The sequence below is a fragment of the Octopus sinensis genome, linkage group LG24 (genome assembly GCF_006345805.1).
Source record: "Octopus sinensis linkage group LG24, ASM634580v1, whole genome shotgun sequence".
Classification (NCBI taxonomy): Eukaryota; Metazoa; Mollusca; class Cephalopoda; order Octopoda; family Octopodidae; genus Octopus; species Octopus sinensis.
The window spans coordinates 10,440,576-10,458,278 of record NC_043020.1 but is presented as its reverse complement, the minus strand read 5'-3'; the positions used below and the strand labels follow the sequence as shown (position 1 = coordinate 10,458,278).

Below are 17,703 nucleotides of genomic sequence, written 5' to 3'. Positions count from 1 at the left end.
TATAAATCCAAATCAGAGCGAGACAATCATCTGAGGGGATGGCCATGGTAGAAATATTATTTAAACATGTTACAGGTTTAACATTTGATTTCAAACAACCATTGCAAACATTTATCTGATACGAAATCAGAGGGATAGAGAGAGAGAGAGAGAGATAAAAACGGGGTATGGGTTTGTTGTGCTTGGTTGCAACAATGAGAGATAGTGTGGGTGATCAGGATGTAAGAGAGGAGAAGGTAGAGATAAAGAGATTAAAAGTGACTGTGATCATTTTAATCATTGAAAGTGGTTGTAATTAATGAGGAAGTACTGTATTATGGTTATAGGTTGAGAAACTGTGAAAATGTCCACACAAGCAGCAGGAGATAGTAACAAACTGAAAGATGGCTTAGAACTGACTGAACACAACATTTCATCTTTGGAAGGCCAGCCACAGGGGAACGATGTCGTTGCTATACACACTGATTTGAAAGAGACATCTGAAGATACTCAAGAAACTGAAAAGCGTAGCCCGCCAGCTGGAACTCAACCAACCAATGAAACGGGTGAACCTGAAAGTCCTCAAGCAACTGTTAATGGAATGATATCTGCTAACCCTCCTGTACCCAATGAAAGGAAGGCACCACAGAGTTCTCAAGCAAATAGTGAAAGCAGCTCTGAAACTGCAGATGTAACAATTCCCTTTATAAACGGCCGCCCAAAAAAGGTACATCCACCAACACCATGGTCTAAATGGCAAAAGTATATGATCTTGAGTGTTCTTACGGCAATATTAGTCACTCATATTATTCTGGTAATTGTTCTTATTTTAATTAAGGTAATTAAATTAACCTAATCTTATTTTCATTTCGTTTTTCTCCATCTACCAGTTAAATTGTAAGCATGCCTACAGAACTTGACATCTACCTTCATATATATATATATACATACACACACACACACATATATATATATATATAATATATATATATATATATATGCAGCACAGAATTATATATATATATATATATATATATATATATATAAAGTGGAGATTAGGAAGTTAATGATGAGGTTAACACAACCTCTAATCGAATATATATATATACATATAATTTCGTTTTGGGATTTGGTTTGCAAGATTCTTTATATGAGTTCGTGTGTTGAAGCATATTCTGTTGTGTCTGGGGAGAGTCATTCTCTTTTAGTACCTTTATATTTAACACACTCACCGGTAAAATTTCCACTTATTTCGTCTTTTTATTTTCCTAAAATTTTCGTTGCGTCTTGCCACCTTTTCAGACTATTGACTATAATTTTAAATCGAATTTATTTCAATTGAATTTAAACTTAATTGTAATTCGAATTTAATTGTAGCCATGAAACGTACGTAGTTTTTTTTACTTATTATATATTGATCACTCATTCTCCAAAACAGTTGTCCTACCTCCTCTGTAAAGGTAACGGATCTACCTTTTTGCAATACCCTTCAAGCCAGGAACTTTTCAACACTCCTCGTATATATATATATATATATATATATATATAATGGGAAGGTTTACGAAAATAAACAAAAGACGAAGGCAGGTTTACGAAAATAAACAAAAGACGACGGCAGCTGGAGTACAAACAAACAATTGTATTAGTATGGCGCTTAGGAATAGAAATAAAACAAGTCTTTTACGTTTCGAGCCTACGCTCTTCGACAGAAAGATACACAAAAAAGAAACAAGGAGAGAAAAAAAATGCGTTGTAGGAGCTAACGGTCCAACACACACACACACACACACACACACACACACACACACACACACACACACATATATATATATAAACAAAACCGATACAACAGAGTGACTAGTGTATCAAGTCTATACAAAAATGGAAACAAAACTGTTATAAACTTCGAAGGAGAAAGTAAAATGATGAAATAATACAAGCAATACTAGTTACCCTCTTATCTTAATCTTCCTTTCCTCATTTCCTTATCTTTCTACTTTAGGTGCAGGATAACCCACCACCTGTCAAGCCATCTCCTCTGCAATGTAAGTAAGTATAAATATCAGGGGTCGCCAAACTTTTTTGATCATCGACCCCGTTTAGCCACTTCTTGCACATTGACCACCCTCCTCATTTAAAATATCTTAATATTCTACCCTATCATACCATATCTTAAATGCATACTGAATACAGATGCTGGTAATTAAAATGTTATTTAAAACTAGCAGTATCGCCCGGCGTTGCTCGGGTTTGTAAGGGAAATAACTATATAAGCATTTTTAGAGAGTTATAGCCAAAAAATAGCAAAAAAATGCATTAAAAATGGAAATAAAATTATGGTAAATTTTTTTTTAAATCGTTGACTCATCGTAGACATTTTTAGAGAGTTACTTCCCTTATATAATAGCGAAAAATGCATTAAAATGGAAAAAAATGATGGTAAATTTTTTTTTAAATCGTAGACTCATCGTAGACGCGCGCTAATACCCAGAAGGGCTCGACATGAATCACGACTATAAGATACCCGGTTTTGGTTAAACTGCACCACAAAATGTGGGAGTAGTTAGGAATCTAAATCGTAGGAGACAGACACACAACTTGACTTTTATATATAAAGATATACATGTAGAACAAATTAAGAAATTCTATTGAAGATGACACATATTTTACATATAAACTACATACAGTATCAAAACATTCAATTTTTATGAAATAGTTTTCACGGTTAGAAAATGTGAAAATATGTCTGGAATATTTTACTGAAATTGACAACATCAATGTGAGGGAAGAACATGGCACTAGGTATTTCAAACAGTTCATCTGGGTGAGCTGGTCTTTCACATGCTGACCCCTATTCCACCCCTTGGCTATCATCGATCCCATGTAATTCCTCACCGATCCCTAGGGGTCCCATCGGAACCCTTTTGGTGACCCCTGATATATTGTCATCACTTCTCCTTTCATATGTCTGTAATATCACCTGACACTGTAACATGTCCTCAATACATTACAGACAACATAAATTATATGAATGAAATGTCTACAAGGATTAACTGGGCCATGGCTTTAGATGACACTTTGATAGGATGAAGCCTCCTGTACATGTTTGCTAGAATTGTCCTATCAGTCCCAACAAGGCATAGCTGCTGTAGAACTGACCATGTTAAAGCTCATGAAACTACAATGTGATGGGTGTGATATATAGATGTTTAGAGGGCGACGAGCTGGCAGAATCATTAGCACGCTGGGCAAAATGCTTAATGGTATTTCGTCTGCCGTTACGTTCTGAGTTCAAACTCCGCCGAGGTTGACTTTGCCTTTCATCCTTTCGGGGTCGATCAAATAAGTGCCAGTTAAGCACTGGGGTCGATATAATCGACTTAATCCCTTTGTCTGTCCTTTTTTGTCTTCTCTGTGTTTAGCCCCTTGTGAGTAGTAAAGAAATAGGTATTTCGTCTGCCGTTATGTTCTGAGTTCAAACTCTGCTGAGGTTGACTTTGCCTTTCATCCTTTCGGGGTCGATTAAATAAGTGTCAGTTAAGCACTGGGGTCGATGTAATCGACTGAAACCCTTTGTTTGCCCTTGTTTGCCCCCTCTATGTTAAGCTCCCTGCGGGCAATAAAGAAATAAATATATAAATGTTTAGTCTTGGCTGTTTTCATTAATAGTGAATAATTGTCCTCCATGTAGAAAATTTTCATTATGATAATAATTATTGCATGATAGTTAATATGTTGTATAGTTATTTATTAGATGATAATCTGAAGTATTCAATAAATGAAATACATCAGGAAGTGTCCTATCTTCTGTCTTAGTCTTTTGCCAGACACTGAATCAGTATTCAAATATAACCTTCTCACCATCTGCTTTCTCTCTTACCTTTCAGTTCAACATGCCTTCTTCCACCTGAAAACTAGGGGTTACACTGAGTTAGGTAAGCTAAGTCATGCAGATTTATTGCACACTTTTTCTCATAATTTGAATTATCCCATTCTCTCTCTATCTGCTCAGTCGAAGTCGACTCTCGGTCACTCGTTGGATCAGTGTCCTCCAGTCAGTTCTATCCTGGGCCACTTCCTTCAGATTGGCCATGTCCATTCCGGTATCACTCCTGATGGTGTCAAGCCAGCGGGTTCTTGGTCGGCCTCTTCCTGTCTTGCCACTGACCATTCCGAGCATGATGTCCTTCTCCAGGGATTTTCTCCGCATAATATGACCGAAATATGCCAATCTACGCTTGGTGATCCCAGCTTCTAGCGACATTTTTGGCCTTATCTGCTTACTACAATTACAGGTTTACGTTAATTTTTACTATTACAGTATTAATTAAAATACTTTCAATATCGACGTGTTTTAGTGACTAATTATCATGTACTTGGGTTGACTCCTGCTGTTATCGAATCGGGGAAACTATTACACTTAGGTGAAATATATTATCATTATGGACTTTAGTATTATGACTAGTATACAATACTTAATGACATAGGCCAACTATCATTGTAATTAGAGACATGTACTACTACTACTACTACTACTACTACTACAGCTACTACTACTACTACTACTACTACTGCTGCTGCCACTACTATTACTACTACTACTACTACTACAATTACCACCACCACCAACAAACCACCACTACCACCACCACCACCACCACCACCACTACTACTACTACTACTACTACAACATATGTCTGATAATACTACAGGCGGGATGGATTTACTGCTTGGGTTATGGTTAACTATTACATAGCAAACAGCAACTGCCAAAACCTATAACCATAATACAAAAGAAGAAATGCCACATCAACATACAAGAGAAATAGATATATTCAGTATTCTAACATTAATATGATCTCATCAACAAAGGTTAAATAGAGACGATTCGATGTAAGAATATATATGTCTTTAAACTTCATTTAATTGTATTCAGAAGTTTTAAATATGCAAAGCATACCTGAATGATTACTATTCTTAATCTAGTTGGTTCTCATTCAACTACAATAATATACACATACATACATACATACATACATTCATATGCATATATATATATATATATATATATATATATATCAGGTCACGTGACATCACGTGACCGACCAGTCCATCAGATGTAGTTACACATCGCTGGTCACAATGCGTTCGCATTGTTTTAGCCTTTGAATGACGCCACCCCGCTGGCTAAGCGAGCAGGCCAACAGAAGAAAGAGTGGGAGAAAGAGTAGTGAAAGGGTACAGCAGGGATCACCACACCCTGCCGGAGCCTCGTGGAGCTTTTTTAGGTGTTTTTTGCTCAATAAACACTGACAACGCCCGGTCTGGGAATCTACGACCGCGAGTCCGCTGCCCTAACCACTTGGCCATTGCGCCTCCACACACACACACACACACACAACACACACACACACACACACACACACATATATATATATATATATATATATATATATATATATATATATATATATAAATCTAATATAGGATAAAATTTTTCGAAAAAAAAATTCTAGCAATGGCTGGCATATTAAAAAACACCTTTAAAGGTTAAATTTATAAACAACTTATAAACGAGGGCAAAAGAAAAAAAATTCCGATACCAAATATGCCGAAAATAGACACGTCATCAATAACCATATAATTCATCACTATAAGCACGTGTCTCGAAGAAAGCCGACAGAAATTTCTAAAAAATTCCGTTATTATCATATCAGACCCGATTTCAAAGTTAATTCATAAGAACCTTCTCTTCGTCAGTGAGAGATATGGTAAGAAATAAACGAAATACTTACTTATACCCATGGAAGAAGCAAACACTAAGTCATGAGCACAATTAAGTACCCCAAATATATCCAAAATAGAAATTCTCCAGCAAACCTCGAGACACGTGTGATTCGAACTGAAAACTCTCATAGAGTTAGAGAATCCGGAAGTGAACACTATTAAATTTACATCTAATATAGGATAAAATTTTTCGAAAAAAAAGTTTATAAGTTATATATATATATATAGGCTTAAAGAGAAACAAATGCAATTTTGGAATGACGGAAATGGAGATATAATGGGGGTCACGAGATTGGTAATTTATCCTCTTATCACAATCTATCTTCTTATCAACATCAAAAGATCTAATGCAGCTAGTGTTATGACACTAGGAGTTGACAGTGAAATTCTAGTTGCTGGTCATAAATTAATATTGTTAGATATTCTTCCAAACCCTAATTCCCTATGGCTATAGATTCACTTGACCACTTAAAAGAAAATAAATCTCAGAGGAAGTCAATTGATATTGATATACATGTCCAATCGTGAGAAAATATTGCTTTGGAAACTGGTGAGGTGACATGAAGAGCAGCTGGCTGTAGAAAATTTGCCTCAGCAAAATCAATCTGACTCATCCAAGCATGAAAAATGTGTGCGTGTGTGTGTGTGTGTGTGTATGTGTCACCTATCACCCGTCCAATATTCATTATTCGAGCCCTACTTCAGCTCCAATCTGATCCCTTTTCCTCCCACGTCTACCCTCCTTCAAACGCACCTACAACCTACGTAGCCTTCTGGCCTGTACTTTTTTACCCACTCCTGACACCCAATCTGGCACCTTCCCTTTTCTCTTGCCCACACTGTTGCACTTTTCCCTACCTCTCCAATTCCACTATCTTTACCGGCCCCTGTAACCCATCACCGCTCCTACCACATCACCTGCACCTCTAGTAATGTCATCTATTGTATCCCCTGCTCTCTCTATCTTTCCCCGTACTTTGGGCAAACAAGACAGCACATAGCTGACTGGTTTGCTGACAATCTCCGGTACCTCAGATTCAGCAATGACACCCCGGTCTCGTGTCACTTTTGCTTGACTGGTCATTCGATACAACGTCTGTCTGTGTTCAGACTGTCCTTGCACAGAGTCCACCTGGACGTCTGCCTTTAGAGAGAGTAGGAATTGATTTTCTTTCTTCATTCCTCTGCCCCTAATGCTCTTAATTCGTCACCCCTCTTCATCTAAACCCACCCTTAAACACATTCACACATATTTCCCACCTTCCACTGCCACTCCACTTCCACCTCCACACCTGTACACCGTCTTTGTATTTTGAAAGTTTCTCCATTTCTTTTAGAGACATGTGATCTGCTGGTATTGATATATCAATTAGAAAGCATTTATTATTATTATTATATTATTATTATTATTATATGTTTGACTTTTGCTTTATATTTGTACAAGTTGGCTCCAAGTCTCACCCAGAGACCTCAAGAGACAACCGGTTGGAAGTTCATGTTGTTGTTATGCCTAGTGTGCCATATATTTGTTGTTGTTTTTTTGGTGTTGTACTAGTGAATGTCCAAAAAAAAAACCGAAAATTATGTTTGTTTTAAACCCTGAGATTACATAGAAAGTATTTTGCGTAGGATATTATTATTATTATTATTATTATTATTATTATTATTATTATTATTATTAATCATACCTACTTTTACAGAGAAAGACACTTACTTACGCTGGAAAAGAGATGAGAGCCAGGATGAAGGTAACATTAAATTGCGTGATGAAACTTCCATTTTAATAACTCAAGATGGGGTTTACCAAATAAACAGTGCAGTGCAATTGTTCATTCCAGAAGATACTCATTCGAGGACCATTACCTTGATGTTAGAGAGAAAGAAAGGAGCGGAATATGAATATATTAAAAGAAGTTCATGTTCCTTAAATGTATCAGAAAATTTCATGATACAATCATCATTTGCATACCAGTTTAAACGAAATGATGCAATCCTTTTGCGGATGAACATGGCAAAATTCATCAGCCGCAATACGCCCTCAAGCTATTTGTCTATCACCAGCTTATACACGATCGACCAAGTTCCCTAAAAATTTATCTTTGACCTGAAATCATCTTTAATTGTGAATTAGTGGTTCTTTAGATTTCTTCTTTTCTTATAGATATACACTTTTATATAAGCATATGTAGCTATACACACACGCACGCACACACACACACACACACACATACACACACACGCACGCACACACACACACACACACACGCACACACAGACACACACACACACACACAAACACACACGCACGCGCACACACGCACACACACGCACACACACACAAACACACACACACACGCACGCACGCACGCACACACACACACACACACACAAACACACACACACACACACAAGCATACACACACACATACACACACATGCATACTTGAATATGTATTTACACATGTATATATAATTATATTCTCGTTCTCAGTATTATCTCTCTTTATCATCGAGCCAGCAACCCCGCTTACATCCTATACTATACATTGTTGATTTTCAAAATTACAATTAGCTTTAACCCTTTGGTATTAAAACTGGCCGTATCCGGCCAAAATAGCTAGTCTGTTTTATGTTCAAACTGACCAGATCCAGGCTCTCACACCTACCCTACAATGTTATTCTACATTAAGTAATTACACCATCAAGATCTTGAAGATATGAAATAATGCATGATTAATTCAAATCAATGGGAATCAATAGGCATTATGTTTGATTGAATAACCTGAACACTAAAGGGTTAAATGAACTGGTATCTATAAATTCTTATATATATTCATAATTCATGAAATTTCTATACTAGTCTGTATTATCATAACTGTCTGATGAATAGTCATGTGAAAATCTGAATAACAATTTCCCCCAATTTTCTTGGCTTTAATAAAAGTAGTATTTTACCCTACTATTGGTATTCATGTACGATTTTTCATCCTTGTTCTGCACCTCTGTGATTACTTGTGCACAACATTCCACAAGTGGAAGAAGAAACAGGTGGAAAATGGAATTACACTCACTGAAATTTTTCGACAAAGAAGATCCGGGCTCCATCAATAAACAGTATTTGAAAGATCTTACATGAAAAAAATAAATGAAGATTTCATTGGCAGAATAAGATGGTGAGCATATTTCTTTGATAGGAAAGAACATTGAAACAGCACTGACAATAATTATGGCTTCAAATCCAGAAAGAGCTCGCCCGCAAATAAAGATTTAGAACCGTTTGAAAAGGACCTTTTCGATTTTATAAGAAAAATTAGGTTCTGTAATGTTATCAACGCACTCCAGACGACATTGAATGAACTCAGACAAACCTTTATCTAAATTAGGAAATTCTATATGCAAATGTTGCAAAATGTATACACCAATCTCTCTCTATATAAACGGCAGTTTGTCTGTCTGTGTGTCTGTCAGGTTGTACCCTCACCCTGACCACGGCTTTCAACCGATTCTGATGAAACTTGACACACACATAGCCCAATGTCATAATTCAAAACTAACGCAGCGAAAATTTTGAAAAGTTCCCCCAGTTCTGAAAAAATCGATAAATTCGACATGGGGTCGAGAATCTAAGCTTTTTATATGCAAAACATTTTCTGGGCTGTACGTGGGCTGTTCACGCGTTGGGAGGCGCAATGATGTTTCCATGTTTTCGCCCAAAGGGAAAACTAGGAACATCGTATACACAGAAGTATTCGAGTGAAGAGAATACATTGCAAACTACACATGCGCCTTGGGATTAGTCGTTGCCTACTAGCGGCTCTTACATACCCGGGCAACGCCGGGCTATGCTGCTAGTAAGCATATATAAGTCTGCTCCATCATATGCGCCCATTGGCACGTCGAACAAGGCATCCCCTTTCTTCTCTTGATCTAGGTGTGGAGTCTTTGAAAAATAGTATGGATTTCCTGGCGTGCAGGATGATGTCGATGTCAGAGTTGTTGATGGGTACCTACTTCTTAGCAAAATCTAGAACCTTAAGCAGTAAAGGCCTTGTAGACGAGTAAAAGTTCACAATATCGAACTAGGTAAACTTACAGTTATACTTATTGTTAATGTCTAAAACAGTCTAAAGCAGAATGCTGTGATTCCATAACGAGAAATCGATAACTTCTAAGCCTATGGAGAAGTGACTCTAAAATATTCTCGCTAATTAATCACATTTCTATTTTAGCTGGGTTAATGAGACTATATTTGGGGTATCTAATAAAATTGGCTTTAAGGGTAATAAAGGACTTACGTGGAGCGAGGTACGCTACCCTATCACAGATATTAAGGCTGATTGTGATTCTTCTTACTTTGAGATTCACCGTGTTGTATAAAATATTGTCTGCTTTCTTATATGTATCTGTGATGCTATTGGAGAGAAGCCTGTTATATAAATTTTTCTCCACAGCGTACAGATTTTTTGATTTGTCCGACTGCACTAAAACTGGTACTTATTTTATCGACTCCGAAAGGATGAAAGCCAAAGTCGACTTCGACGGAATTAAAACTCAGAACGTAAAGACGGACGAAATACCTCTAAGTTCGCCGTCCTACAAACAATAACGGCTGTTCACGTGGACATTTCAGACAATCCGTGCCATCCTGGCCCTGCATGAACCAGTGTTACCTCTGCATTTGCGGGAGTTCTGCAGCAAGTTACATAGGGTAAACTTGTCGCCCCTAGGCCATGACCGGAAATCAAGTTAGAGCTAGTGTTTTATTTGTGGTAACCCTTATACATGAAAATATCACTATTCTAAATACACTTGGGGAATGAACCCTGTAGAAAATCACACTCATTCTTTACATGTCTCAGCTGAAAAGTTCGTAGGTTGATGAAGATAACTCTTATGGAATGTGACCAAATAAGGTTTATTTTTCAACATCATTCCCCCACCACTTGCAGTCCATACACTTCTTTCATTGGTGCTGCAGTGCTTGGATCCCATCGGTGAAGAATTTTTCATCCTGTTGCTCAAAAAAGTCTTCAACAGCAGATATGACATCATCATCACTACAATACTGGTTCCTAACTAAGTGTTTTTTCATGCTAGAGAACAGATAATAGTCAGATGGGCCTAAATCAAGAGAATAGGGAGGGTAATCAACAGCAGTCATTGAAACCAAAGACTTGTGTGCAAGAGCATTGTCCAATGTCCTGATGAAGCAAGATTGCTTTCATCAGTTTTCCAGGGCGTTTGGCCTTAACAGCCTTTCGTAACTGCCTCAGTATGTTGGCATGGTACCCTCCTTTGATAGTGTGCCCCTTTTGAAGATAATCAATAAGCACAATACTTTGTGAATCTAAAGACTGAAGCTATCGCCTTCACTGCAGATGAAGCGCATTTGGCCTTCTGTGAAGCAGGCGAAGAGGGGTTTTCCACTGCATGGATTGTATCTTTATCTCTGACTCAAAGTGATGTTGCCAGCACTTATCCTGGCTTTAGAGACGTTCAAGGGAATTAGCTGTATGTGCCTCAAACAATGTCGTGGCCGTTGCCAGCCTCACCTGGCCCCCGTGCCGGTGGCACGTAAAAAGCACCATCCGACCGTGGCCGTTTGCCAGCCCCGTCTGGCACCTGTGCCAGTGGAACGTAAAAAGTACCCACTACACTCACGGAGTGGTTGGCGTTAGGAAGGGCATCCAGCCGTAGAAACATTGCCAGATCAGACTGGGCCTGGTGCAGCCTTCTGGCTTCCCAGATCCCAGTTGAACCGGCCAACCCATGCTAGCATGGAAAGCAGATGCTAAATGATGATGATGATCATGATCAGCCTGGTGCGCTTTTGATCAGGTATCGGAAGACGTGGCACCCACTGAACATATACCTTCGTCATGCGAAGTTCATTATGCAGAATATTCTCAACTCTCTCATGGGATAAGCTAATAGCTTTATATAAACTCTCACTCACACATTGTATCCCTATACGCACTGCATGCACAAGTAAAGCACCATCAACCAATACAGAATGAAAATACACCTGCGAACACAGTAATGAAAGCCTACCCCACCCTGAAAAAGTTATGCATTCAGTACCCCTACACATATCACGTATCCACAAGAACACCAACCGGAAAGACGCACACAATTCCTACAAATACTTCATGATGGCTCATACCGACTTACAGCATAACCAACCCAGTGGCGAGGTCTCAGTCTAAAGGACATAACTCTTAACTAAATCCCCTACGCGGTTCCATCACCTTTTCACAGCAACCGCAAACTGGATGTCTTCTTTCACATCCAACAATAGAGAGCAGTCGCCATATTTCATTCCACATCGGCTACCTCTTATGAGAGTAGGGTTATATAATCGAATTGTTACCTAGCACTCCGTCGTGCCCCTAGCACAAAACCGATTGGTAAGAATCGCAGTGATGGATATATAATACTGTACAATATTAATAGCGTTCAGTCTATCGCTATACAAATCCATCATTTTTTGCTAAAATGTCGTATTGACGAGTTTCGTTTTTTCACTTTCCCGAAGAGAAGATTGCATTGTTTATACCATTTATTCTTTTGAATAGTATCAGTGGAATTTTTGAAACATATGTAGAAAGTAAAAATATTTGTTTAAACCTGCGTTAACTCCATTTTTAATTCATATATATATATAAATAAGGTCGGTCACAAATAACCATGGGTGCACCTAAAAGGTTTCCCTCCGGGGTACAAGTCTGGGCAGAAAGTCAGAGATAGCCGACGTGGAAGGGCAAATGGTCGCCATTTCCCCTTCCAAGTCGGCTATCTCTGGCGAACGTATATTATATAACTGGTTTGTTGTCTAACACTCCATTATATAATTTCATATGAAACCGATTGGTAAGACCAGACAATATATATATATATATATATATATATATATGGGGGGGGGTGTACATGAGTGTATTTTCCCTTGTTAAAAATTAACTCGGAAAAAATAGATAAATAGTTACCAGGGTAGCCAAAAAATCACACAGGTAAAAAGGTTGTAACTCCTTCTTTTTAAAGGTAGAAACTTCGGATTTACGTGAAATATTTTGTATAATATATATAAATAAATAAATGGAGTTAAATGCAGGTGTTATTCAAATTCTTTTACTTCCAACACACGTTTCGAAGATATCACAGGTATTATTCCAAAAAGAATAAAATGGTTTAAAACAATGTAATCTTCTCTTCAGGGAAGTGAAGAAATGAAACTCGTCAATAAGACATTTTAACAGAAAATGATGGATATATATAGTGATTAACTGAACGCTATTAAGATTGTTTAAAAAAAAAAACGTTATAGGATATATAGGTAGCCTATAGAAAGAGGAAGGATAAAGGAAAGAAAACCTAAATAAATGAGAAGTACATAACTATATCTATATTAAATAAAACCATATAGATTTGGAAAAAGATATATCTAGTGAATGTGAAACGTAAGAAGAAAATTAATGTTTAAATTATATATGATAGATATCACTTACATGAAGTAAAGGTGTGTTTCTGCCAATGTTTACATTGGTATGTACGCTCTATAACCGTGTTTACAAGGTGATTTTTAGAAAAAAAAAGAATAAAAAATAGTTCAGAATTACAGAAAAGACAGAATTCCTTGCCTTTGTCATAAGGTATCGAGATTGAGAGAATCAACGAATCTAAATTAAATTGTTTATTGTGGTCTTTTAGTTCTCAAATTAATTTACTAAGCCCTGTACTGTTACGTTTATTCCTATCCCTAAATGTAGAGTAATGATTAGAAATTATTTTAGATAACTGAGAAGGTGTGCTTCCTATATAAAAAATACTTCATTACAAGTAGTAATTTTACACTGGTATATAAAATTTCTAGTTTGAGAGTTACTTGACATAAACTTGATTCTGTTGTAATTGATTTCAGATATAATAACCTTGTTATTAATATTTCTAGGGGGATGGATGATATTAGCTAAATTAATGTTAGTATTAGCAAATGTATCAATATTTAACAAGTTAATATTATGTGAAGAGATAATTTGTAAGAGATTTTTTGTGTTGGAAAAACCAATCTAACCGTGTGTGAGTTGATAATAGAGTAATGCCTAGAATTCTTGGAAAATTCCTAATAATAGATTCTCGAAACTGCAAAGGAAGATTAGATTTAATTTGCCTCCCGTATGGAATAATTAACCAAAGGGTTTTACTATTAGTTACCTTATTTTTAGTGTAACTATTTTTGAAAGACATAGATTTACCTTTAGTACGAAAATAGGGGGTTAAATAAGGGTTATCTCCCTCCCTCTGTTTGGTCTTGGTGTATAAATTAAAATTGATATCGTTTATATCCTTACAACGAGATTTCATTAATTAATTATATTAATTACCTACATTAATTCCATTCAATCTCTTCTACCTTTACTAATGTAGATATGAAATCTAGTTGTAAGGATATAAACGATATCAATTTAAATTTATAATGTGTGACCACTGTTCTAACTGTAGCTGTTGTATCTACTCTAGTAGCCACGATATTTTCTTGGTATCGGATACATTATGTCTCTTCTATACCGGAATGATAATACACTACTTCGTCAATCGGTCTGTCGCTGATAGCTCTGCAAAACACTGAATTTGAACCGTCTACTTTGACAGTGACCTTTTTTGAAGCTTCTGGTTCATCACAGTGATGAAGATCCTGGTTCATCACATCTCTAAATTTCAAACATTGATCACTTTAATAAATAACTAAACTAAGGCGGCGAGCTGGCAGAATCGTTAGCACGCCGGGCGAAATGCGTAGCCGTATTTCGTCTGCCGTTACGTTCTGAGTTCAAATTCCGCCGAGGTCGACTTTGCCTTTCATCATTAAATAAGTACCAGTTACGCACTGGGGTCGATATAATCGACTTAATCCCTTTGTCTGTCCTTGTTTGTCCCCTCTGTGTGTAGCCCCTTGTGAGCAGTAAAGAAATAGGTATCTACGGAAAATCTACGGGGACGTAAACACACCAGCATCTGTTGTCAAGTAATGCTAGGGGGACAAACACAGACACACAAACACTCTCAAACACACACACACACACACACACACACACACACACACACACACACACACACACACACATATATATATATATATATACATATATACGACAGGCTTCTTTCAGTTTCCGTCTACCAAATCGACTCATAAGGCTTTTGTCGGCCCGGGACTATAGCAGAAGACACTTGCCCAAGATGCCACGCAGTGGGACTGAACCCGGAACCATGTGGTTGGTAAGCAAGCTACTTACCACACAGCCACTCCTGCGCCTATTATTATTATTATTATTATTATTATTATTATTATTATTATCATTTATGTATGTATGTTTGTGTGTGTGTGTGTGTGTGTGTGTACCGAAACACTCATAAGCACACAAACATCCCTATACATATGAATGCTTGTATATCTATATACAGTTGTATACACACACACACACACACACACACACACACACACACACACCACACACACAAACGTACTGATACGCACGCGCATTGAACAGTCCATTCACGGTGAAACGCAAGTTTTTTTTTATTGAATGAAACCAAATTACAGGGTGGTACAAAAAGGTTAAAATGACACTGAGATAAAAAGAAAAAGCGGGCAAATAGCAACTGTACTTAAAGAAATCTTTATATATAAAAGAGAAGTTGTGTGTCTGTGCCCTACAATTTAGATTCCTAACTACTCCCACATTTTGCGGTGCAGTTTAACCAAAAGCGGGTATCTTATAGTCGTGATTCATATCGAGCCCTTCTGGGTATTAGCTCGCGTCTACGATGAGCCTACGATTTAAAAAAAAATTTACCATCATTTTTTTCCATTTTGATGCATTTTTTCGCTATTATATAAGGGAAGTAACTCTCTAAAAATGTCTACGATGAGTCAACGATTTAAAAAAAAATTACCATCATTTTTTTCCATTTTGATGCATTTTCTCGCTATTATATAAGGGAAGTAACTCTCTAAAAATGTCTACTATGAGTCAACGATTAAGAAAAAAATTTACCATCATTTTTCTTCCATTTTTGATGCATTTTCTTTGCTATTTTTTGGCTATAATTCTCTAAAAATGCTTATATAGTTATTTTCCTTACAAATCCGAGCAACGCCGGGCGATACTGCAAGAAATATAAAAAGTATAAAGATAAATTAGAATAGATTTCGTTTTTAATCAGTGAAATTTCGGGTGGAAATTGAACTATGTGAAAATAGTAGTAAAAGAATTAAATTTCGCTTTTGCCACAACTGAGATCGATAAAATAAAGACTCAATCAAGGACTGCGATCGATTTTAATCAACTATAACGAACTTAGAGACCTTGAACCTATAAGTTCCAATCAAGTACCGAGATCGATCACATATACATGCTGTTGTCGTCTTCTTCTTCTTCTTCTTCTTCTTCTCTTCTCCTCCTCCTCCTCCTTCTTCTTCTTCTTCTTCTTCTTCTTCTTCTTCTTCTTCTTCTTCTTCTTCTTCTTCTCCTTCTTCTTCCACTCAGGACTCACGCCATTAGCCACAGATAATAATCTCTAATCCGAGCCTCCTCTAAGCTACTAAGAATGAGTGTGACAACTTGAAGATCCACCCACCACACGCGATAGACTGGCGGTTGCACGGGCGCGAGAGCTACGTTGTTATCCTCATTCCGTAAACGGTGGCTTTTTTAATGGGTGGAGAGCTGAACCATCACTCTCTTCTCTCTCTCTCTCTGTCTCTCTCTTTCTATATATATATATATATATTATATATATATATATATATATATATATATATATACATATATATATATATATATACATTATATATAATACATATATATATATATATATATATACTATATATATATATATATATATATATATATATATATATATATATATATATATATATATTATTTTATTATGTAGAAGAGCTCTACAGGACTAGAACTGTTTCATTCAAGAGAAATCTTCAGGAAGCTAGTTAACAAGAATTGTATTGGCATTTATACATTTAGGCAGGTGGTGGGGGACTTTTTGGGGGTAGGCCTAGCGCAAAATATCATACTTGGGGGAGTGGTCAAGGAGTCAGTGTTAAATTAGATAAAAGAATAAATAAAAAATAAAAAAATAAAAAATAAAAAATATATATAAAAAAATATATATAAAAAAAGGATAGAGTTTTAGGAAATAAGGAGATTCTCACTTATACCTATGCACATATGTATACATATATACACACACAAAAACATATAAGTATACAACACCCATACATCATACAACACATATACATAATATACACTTACACATACATATAAATATCTACACATACACATAAATGTATAATTACACACACTCACATGCATACACGTACACACACATGTATATATACACACCCGACCAACACATACATATACACACAGAAAAATATCTATACACATACACACACATACACACATACACGCATACACACACATATCCACACACATGCACACACAGCACACTAGTCCCTATATACACATATATATACACATACACACACATATACATATATATACACTTACACATACATATACTATCTACACATACACATAAATGTATACATACACACACTCACATGCATACACTTACACACACATGTATATATACACACCCGACCACACATACATATCACACAGAAAAATATCTATACACATACACACACATACACACATACACGCATACACACACATATCCACACACACACATGCACACACAGCACACTAGTCCCTATATACACATATATATACACATACACACACATATACATATACATACATATACATACATATATATATATATATATATATATATATATTATATATACATATGTGTACCTATACATACCTACACATACACACATATATATACATACAA

At 36.5% G+C, this 17,703-nt stretch overlaps 1 protein-coding gene across 2 annotated transcripts; it reads left to right on the top strand.

Moving 5' to 3' along the window:
* Positions 1-202: 202 nt before the first annotated feature.
* On the top strand, positions 203-8,034 carry LOC115224014. 2 transcript variants are annotated; one of them, XM_036512793.1, is made up of 4 exons: positions 203-793; positions 1,982-2,024; positions 3,867-3,914; positions 7,467-8,034. In XM_036512793.1, exons 1-4 carry the CDS (start codon positions 344-346, stop codon positions 7,853-7,855), a joined length of 930 nt encoding a protein of 309 aa, XP_036368686.1. In that variant the 5' UTR covers positions 203-343; the 3' UTR covers positions 7,856-8,034. The 2 variants fall into 2 exon arrangements, with proteins under 2 accessions (XP_036368686.1, XP_029650665.1); XM_029794805.2 differs by having other exon boundaries at positions 204-817.
* The last annotated feature ends 9,669 nt before the right edge of the window (positions 8,035-17,703 follow it).

Coding starts and splice junctions, on each gene's coding strand:
- LOC115224014 (XM_029794805.2), top strand. CDS start 344: ATGTCCACACAAGCAGCAGGAGATAGTAACAAACTGAAAGATGGCTTA. Junction 818..1,981: donor TTGTTCTTATTTTAATTAAG/GTAATTAAATTA, acceptor TTTCTACTTTAG/GTGCAGGATAACCCACCACC. Junction 3,915..7,466: donor TAGGGGTTACACTGAGTTAG/GTAAGCTAAGTC, acceptor CTACTTTTACAG/AGAAAGACACTTACTTACGC.